The 8022-nt window shown below is 33.0% G+C and overlaps 1 protein-coding gene across 2 annotated transcripts; it reads right to left on the bottom strand.

Annotated features, from left to right (window-relative positions):
• Positions 1-3822: 3822 nt before the first annotated feature.
• Positions 3823-6870, bottom strand: LOC308690962 (uncharacterized protein). 2 transcript variants are annotated; one of them, XM_081365767.1, is made up of 7 exons: positions 6797-6863; positions 6184-6286; positions 5762-5959; positions 5468-5661; positions 4907-4981; positions 4708-4771; positions 3823-4616 (listed from the first exon to the last, which is right to left on the bottom strand). In XM_081365767.1, exons 2-6 carry the CDS (start codon positions 6200-6202, stop codon positions 4763-4765), a joined length of 495 nt encoding a protein of 164 aa, XP_081221893.1. In that variant the 5' UTR covers positions 6203-6286; positions 6797-6863; the 3' UTR covers positions 3823-4616; positions 4708-4762. The 2 variants fall into 2 exon arrangements, 1 of the variants encoding a protein (XP_081221893.1); XR_014030223.1 differs by lacking the exon at positions 6184-6286 and having other exon boundaries at positions 6797-6870.
• Positions 6871-8022: the final 1152 nt, after the last annotated feature.

Genomic DNA, 8022 nt, shown 5'->3' with positions numbered 1-8022 from the left:
AAATCTCCATGTTCTGGTGCTGATGCGGTGGTGACGAGTTCATGTAACCAGAGGGTGACGCTGCCAATAACGCACATAACAGCTGTCACAAAGAGCCGGCAAAAGTAATGATTATGAATGTGTCAAATATAGGAATGAGACATTTGAATAGTTTATTAATAAAGTGTTTATTTTTTTGTGTCAGTGTCGGGCTGCAAAGATTAAGTTGCTGACTCGTTATCTTCGCAGTGAACGCGCCTATAGAGAGAAATGCACACTTCATACGGATATGCTAGTCGGTTTATTTTCGTTTTGAATTGTTTTGTTTAAAAGTAGACAATTCAAGCTTTCTATAAGGAATAACCATATATTTTTAAATTCACTAATAATCGGGTGACCAGATCGCAAACCAGAATTCAAAGCCGAAAAAGCTTAAGTTTATGGGCTCACGCACAACTCTCTCATTAGTCATGAATTCAAACTTTTCCATGGCTGCGATATAACATTTAATTGCTAACCTATTATTTCTTTTGTAAACAAAGCTTTGTGTGTCATAATATTAATGTAAAACAGCATTCATATATTTGGCAAACCATCGCCGGTAGTCTAATACTCAGCCACCGCGGTGGCGCTTTACAACCGCGGTGGTGCGTTTGTCAAGATTACCGGCACAGCCCTATTTCGCGTACCCCCTGAAATCAGTCCACGTACCCCTGGGGGTACGCGTACCCCAGTTTGACAACCGTGGCACTATACAAAATAAAATCTTTTAAAAAACGGTCAATGACTGTCAGCTATACGGCAGCCAAACAAAAAACGTAAAAATAAAGTATCCTAATTTAAATAAAGTGCAAAAAACTTCACAGAAATTTTCCTTAAATGTTTTACGGAAAAACACTGTTATTTTACAGCTATTTCCTGAATTATTACGATCAAAAACCTTCACTGTTAAAAAAACCCATAATAAACAGACAAATGACTGTCAGCAATGGCTGGCCATACAAAAACCGTATCATATATGTCACTGCATCAGCAACTACACAGTTCTCTTTAAATAAAGCAACATGCAGCATTGCATCAATGTTTCTTTGCTCATCCTGGAGCACAGGCTCTACTCTTCAGCACAATGGTGACCCACAAAACAGACCATACAGAAACACTTTAAATCCCAACAAAACATTAAACACTAACAGATCTCTCAAGATCTATGCATCTTCTTCACTTATTACAATCCAGACTTTATTTCTTTCATACTAACATTCTTATTGAGAATTAACAGAGGTTTAGAAGTTGATGTTTTATTGAAAATAAATGTCACCATTTTGGTGATCAGTGTTTGCTTTAGTTGGGCTCTTGACCCTTCAATTTTTAACTTTTGTTTTTCTCTGGCTGCTTTAACTGTATCTCTGTGATACATTTTTGTTATGGTTAGAATCCAAGAGAAACTCAGATCAGTTGATCTTGGGCACTTTCAGTGATGATAGTCATCATGTGGCCTGAGTCATTTATATCACCTGAAATGTAATATCTGTTTAAGTCGTTAAATATTAGTTATTAATTTTGCATGCCAATACAGAAAATCCTGCAGTGTTGTGATACTCAGATAGATTTTATGAATTCATTATACAGAAAGTGTTTTGACAGGATCTCACACAGACATCAAGAACCAGCGTATGAATCGCAACAATGGTGACAATGAAAAAAAATTCTGATCAACGCTGAACTCGTCACAATACAAACTACTAAAAGCTTTGTTGATTGTCACCATTGTTGAGATTCATGTGGTTTTTCATGTCTCTAATCTCCTAAAAAAAAATACCATCTTAAAACATTTTCTGTATTATATATATATATGTATATATATATATATATATATATATATATATATAAATTTCAGAATATCAGATTGTTATAATATTGACGCCACAATATTATAAGGGTGATGTGAAAGATTATGACGTATAAAACTAAAGTCTCTCTGTATATCATTTAACTAATATATTATTATAACAGTTCTCGACTCCGTACTTATGAGAGCATATATAATATATATAGAGATTTGACTCAAGGTCATATCATTGAATCAAGTGATGACCATTATGATGACTATAACATCACCAATAAGTGACCAACATCATTTAATTAAAATTTCTCCTGCATTTATTGCCATAATAAATGTGTATCAAAAACACTGTTAAAGCAGCCATGGAAAAATAATGTTAAAAAATAAAAACCCAAGGCTCATGAGCCCAACTAAAGCAAATACTGATCTCAATCATGGTGAGATCAATTTTCTGTTAAAGTTTTTTGCACTTGATTAAATTTGCATATGTATTTTATGTTCTTTGTTTGGCAGCCATAGCTGCCAGTCATTTGACCCTTTTTTATGATTTTTTTTTTTTTTTTTTTTTTCATTGAAGGTATATGATCAGGATAATTCAGGAAATACCTCTAAATTTAATTTAGGATGTTTTACCCTAATGTTACAGGTTTTTGGGCTGCCAGTCATTTGACTGTTTTATCATTTAACTGTTTTGTTATTGTTTAATTACAGATTATATTTGTAATTTTACATACATTGTTATGTAATTTAAGAACACAGGAAAAATTCTGTATGAAAAATACAGTAAATTTTCTGTATAAAAAAATGTGAATTACTGGAATTTGTCACTAATATACCTAAAATAACAGCTGAATTTTTAATTTACAGATATTATTTGTAATTTTACAGAGTTTTGAGTACAATTTAAAATAAAAGAAAATGATCATCAAAAAATCAGTTATTTTCTGTAAAATTTTTTTTTTTTTTTTTTTTTACCTGCATAGTTGTATAAGTTGTAAAACAATATTAATGTGTTACAGAAAAATTAAATCAGTCTTTATGTTTTATGAACAAATCCTGAGGCCCCCTGATATGTTAGTAGAGGTTGTAAGTCTCTGCCTACGAATATAAAATATTTACAGGATAAAAAAAAAAAAAAGTTTTGAGTTGAAAAACACCAAACCTGATTGCTCAAAAGACTAATGGTGAAAGAATACATGGGTGATTCTATAATTGCAGGTACAATTTGGTGTCCAAAGTCATTATTTTCTTTTTGCACTCTAAAAAATGCTGGGTTGTTTTAACCCAATTTTGGGTCAAATATGGACTAAACCAACGTTGGGTTAAAATGCAATTTAAAAATGGAAAACCCAGCCATTAGGTTACATTTATAAAATGCATTTTTAACCCAACGTTTGGGTTAGTCCATATTTGACCCAAAATTGGGTTAAAACAACCCAGCATTTTTTAGAGTGTGCTTTTTTCAAATGGTTACATTTGTAATTATTTTAATAATTTGTTACTCATTGTCAATGTTACAGGCCATAACAATATAATATTTTCTGTAAAAAGTTTCTTGTATAGCTGAAAATCATGATTTCTTGTTGTCCGATAGTCAGTGTATTTTTTTCCCATCATGTATATCATTGTGTAGGCATTTTCCTAATTATACAATATTAAATTGATTAAAAAAGAACTTTTATCTTATAAAAATGTGTGTTCATAAATCTTGCATCAATTCTGTTACCATACCATACTTTGCCTTTAAACTGGTGGAATTATCTCCCACAATAATCACCCACATGTTAAAAATGTATGTAGAAAAGGAAAAGTTAGGGTCCTTGAAGCAAGTCAATTATTTTTCCCTTGTTAGTCTGCACTGCAGGCTTTGATCAGATAAAATATTTAAACTTATCAACCTACTTCTGAATAACCCTACTAGTTCTTCTAAGACTACAGGAATATGCATCCAAAAAATATATTTTCTGTCACGCAGTGGTTCAACAGACGAAAGAGAGGATACATTTCCAACAGTCAGTCTTTTATTGACAAAGGGAAATACTCTGGAGAACAATATATCAGGCAGCAGAACAGAAAACCACACGTATGAACAAAAACTGACAAACACAACTAAAAAGAAAACGCTTGGATCAAGCAACAGTCTTAGAACTTAATGAAAATCAGTATAGGAATCCATGAACAGAACTGATTTGTGAATCCATGTCAGGCACTGTGTAGGCTGTAGTAAGCGCACAATCGCAAAGGATAGCAAAGGAGTCTTTAATAGTAAATTCTACTAGGAACACGAATCACAGGAAAGAAGCTCATAACCATGCTTAGCATAAACAGTACCGGACAATGAAACAAGGAAGACCAGGGCTTAAATACAAGGGAGAGTAATCAACTGAACAGAAACAGGTGTGTATAACTAATTAACAACCAAGGAAACTAACTAGGGAACACAGGCAAACCAGAACAGGGAAAACAGAAAAATTCTTAAAGACATTAATCCCCTACAAAAAAACAGTAAACTGTTATGTTAAAGTTTAAAGCCACTTACAAGTACAATGAAACGGTAATTCAATTGTAGTAACACTGAACTTGTCGATTTAATGTTCATCTAATGGATATAAAGCAATTATCTATTTGCATGCATCTAATCAAAGAAGCTTAACACATTTTACAGCTTATTATAATTTAATTTTGTTAATGTGGCTATGATAATGAATAACAATCTCTCCTGTCATTTAAGAAATCCCAGTTCCTGATTATATTGATCTTTCTCTTCATCTGTTTGTGTTCCATGCCATCTTATCTGTGGGAAAAAAATGCAGAACTTGAATTCAGTAAATTGTTGCAAATGAAAAGGTGAACAGTTGACCCAAATGATCTTATCTGATACTCACCAGCCCTCAGATTTAATTCAGATTTATTAAGCATCTTTTTCTTCATCTTAATCACTCATTTTGTCTATTTTAAGAGAAAAAGAAGTACATAGACAATAATATGAACGAAACAGGTCTATATTAAATAGATATATTGGGATAGTGCATCCCAAATAAAAATTCAGTCATCCTCTACTCATGCTTGTTGAGAGTTACTCACAAAGTACCGCAGCAGAATAAGACAAGGAATGGAAATCGAGATGATGATGATGATACGACACCAATTCCATTGTTTCTAAAGGGAAAACAGCATATATTATTATTAAATAAAATGTTTTGAACATTGAGAACACACAATAATAACATGTGAAAAATACAAATAAATATTCTTTACAATTTTGTAATCCAAAAATGTCAGTTCAATCTCTGCAAACAGACAACTTGAATTATCAATTAAAAAATATTGCAGATCAATGCTGGATATTTTGAGTACATAAGAATGGCCGTATTAATTTGTGTTGTCCCTTTTCATTGCAAGGACATCAAAAATTAAGGGTTTATGCTGATATTGTCTGAAACTTCCTCTTTCGACAGGTACTAGATATTGCTCAAGCAAGTCTGGGGGAAAAGGTGTTCTCTGAACTCTATATTTACTGTAGTTACTGTTCTGCCCACATTTCTCCTACATTATAGTTAATTATTATTATTAATAATTTATTTAATGCCTGCATAATTAGTTTGAACAAATTAATTAATTAAAAATAAACTCAAAGAGGTGTACCTGAGGCTTAAAAAGATGAACAATTTTGGTCAGCGCCTCTTCATTCCTGTTGCATTTCAGCAAACCCAAATCTTCATTGACCAGACAGTCCACAGTGAGTGTATTCATCCTTTTCACATTTCTGCTGCTGTCTGGTATGATCTTCTCTGAGTCAAATGTGTGATGAAGCACTATGAAAATAGCTGGTTTGGAGGCTGTTTCAAATACAGACACAATAAGATAAATGTGTATATAGTATTTGTACTTACATTCCTTCATATCTAAGTCTGTCTGGTGCTTAAATCTTGAAGTTACCTGAACAGGAATTAAGTTCATTCAGTGCAGCATCAATATCGGTTCCTGCCCGTGAAAAAATGGTGCAGAAAACCAAAATCACATCGCACTCGTTCACACTGTGCACCTCCTTCAAACCAGGTCTTTCTTGAAGAAGTCGATGTAAAATCTGCTTCCGTGAATTATAAGACTTGCCCGTCTCAATTATAAAGTATTTTCCTTTAAGATGGAGAACAGAGTTTGTTGATTTTTGTTGTGCATTTTTGGAATATGAACTTCAGGTTTCAATACAAGGTTATAGTATTTTGTGACAGGTAATTAGATAAGACAAAAAATTATGAAGAACAAAAAATCACAACTATCTTATGAAGTCTTATGAATAATGTTTTCCCTATAATGCTTACTTTATTACTTTATGCTAATTTAATAATCCAAAATCTTACCTCCAGTAAGTAGGTACATTTTTATATATATATATATATTTTTTTTTTTTCCCCTCTTAAGCAAACTCTTTTGTACTGGTTATCCGAGTGCTGCTTAGTCACTCTGAAACAAATTTAAATACATTTTATTAGCATTTTATTGGTTGACCACTATGACAAATAAGTTAGAACTATTTGTATCTAGATCTGCTTCAATCATCAATGTATCCATCACCATGATTTTAACTATATTCAGTGAGACTGTTACTTGTGTTGCTCTTCACTGCCCTCTGTATGTCACATTACAAATAACCTGTTTAAATACCTTTATCACTTTCATTTTCATAAAAAAAACTGTACGTGTAATATGAAATCATATGTATTTTACACAGAAATAACACTCAAATTCATGAAATAAGACCAATATTACTCGTTAACATTTTTCAAAGCATTCAGCTCTCAATATAGTTTTAATGCGACGTCTGTGTTAACACGGTATTAACTTAGCACTGTATTTGCTTCTCGAAACCGAATGATAAACACACTCTCACACATACAGCCATATAAAAGGCCTAAACACGAACAAATATTTTAACAGTGTGTCTAGGTTGCAGACTGCATCGGGTCTACTTACTGTTCCTGCTGGTTGTGTCTCTGTCAGAGCAAAAGTCCTTTCACTTTCATGGTTACTCTATTTGTGAAAAGAACGGTCAGACGGTCGAAGCTACGGTGGCCGAGAGAGCTCAACAACGCGCAGCAACTGAAGAAAACACATGCAAATAGAAAAAAAACACCCGCAAATTAAGAAAACATCTTCATCAGTTTCACAACACACGTGTGCTCCATATGGAAGTAAAATGATGCCAAATGTTTTTGAAACAAAAAAGCTTGTTGAATTGCACTACTTGAAAAAAATAGGCATTGCATTAACCATGCTTGCATTTTAATGCATTGTATTTTTAGGGCTTGCATTTTTATGGGCTGAAATTCAGGTTGAATATTTAAGCTGTGAATATTTCAATTCAAAACATTTCAAACACATTTTCATTATTAAAAATTCAATAATCCATATTCCCCTTTCATAGCCTATTTCACTTCCAAAATAGTCAAACTGATTAAAAATACAACCTACAATATTCAACAGACAATTTTTGGTCCATTTTATTTCGCTTTGCAAATTCGCTTCCACAAATTCAGTGGTTCAAATTCGACAGAAAATTCTACGTTGACATCCAGGAACTGCAGGAAAAGCAGTAGATTGCTCCATCTGCTGTTAGTCGACCTCACCAGCAGGAAGTGCAACAGCTCGTGTTTGCAGTGTAACGTCCGTTTTACACATACTCCGTGAGCAGTGCGGTTGCGGTGCAGGAAAAGTCAGTAATTACAGTAATGCTGACAGATTAAGCAATGGCTCCTTGTGGCTCAACGTGTACCGTTGTTGGGTGCACAAACAACACGCGAAAACTGAAGGATTTTATGAATGGGACCTGTTTCCAACATACGGACCCTCTATGCAGAAACAATGTTTCTTGTAACTAACTTAGAAAAAACTGCAGTACAACTGTATATATTTTTTAAGTGGTATGTTTATTGTTTTCAATAATTTGAAAATTAATTCGAGAATTAACTTGAATGTGCAGAAATTTGTACAAATAGAGAGTATGTAGGCCTACTATATGTGCTGCTGTAGCCATTAAATAAGAGCATTTAGTTTCATATTTGTTAAAATATGTTATTTTTTCCATCTATGTTGATTATGAAAAGTGAACACCATGATAGGATGCATCGGGAGACACAGAGTGGGTCAGACATGATTTTGTTAATGGGTCAGACATGATTAAACTTAATTTTCATCATTAA

This window comes from Scardinius erythrophthalmus (assembly GCF_964197995.2).
Source record: "Scardinius erythrophthalmus genome assembly, chromosome: 5".
NCBI lineage: Eukaryota > Metazoa > Chordata > Actinopteri > Cypriniformes > Leuciscidae > Scardinius > Scardinius erythrophthalmus.
Note: the sequence above shows the minus strand (reverse complement) of the source record. Positions and strands in the feature narration are given on the sequence as shown.

Coding starts and splice junctions, on each gene's coding strand:
- LOC308690962 (XM_081365767.1), bottom strand. Junction 5,662..5,761: donor TGAACTTAATTCCTGTTCAG/GTAACTTCAAGA, acceptor TATTTGAAACAG/CCTCCAAACCAGCTATTTTC. Junction 4,982..5,467: donor TTCATCTTTTTAAGCCTCAG/GTACACCTCTTT, acceptor TTTTCCCTTTAG/AAACAATGGAATTGGTGTCG.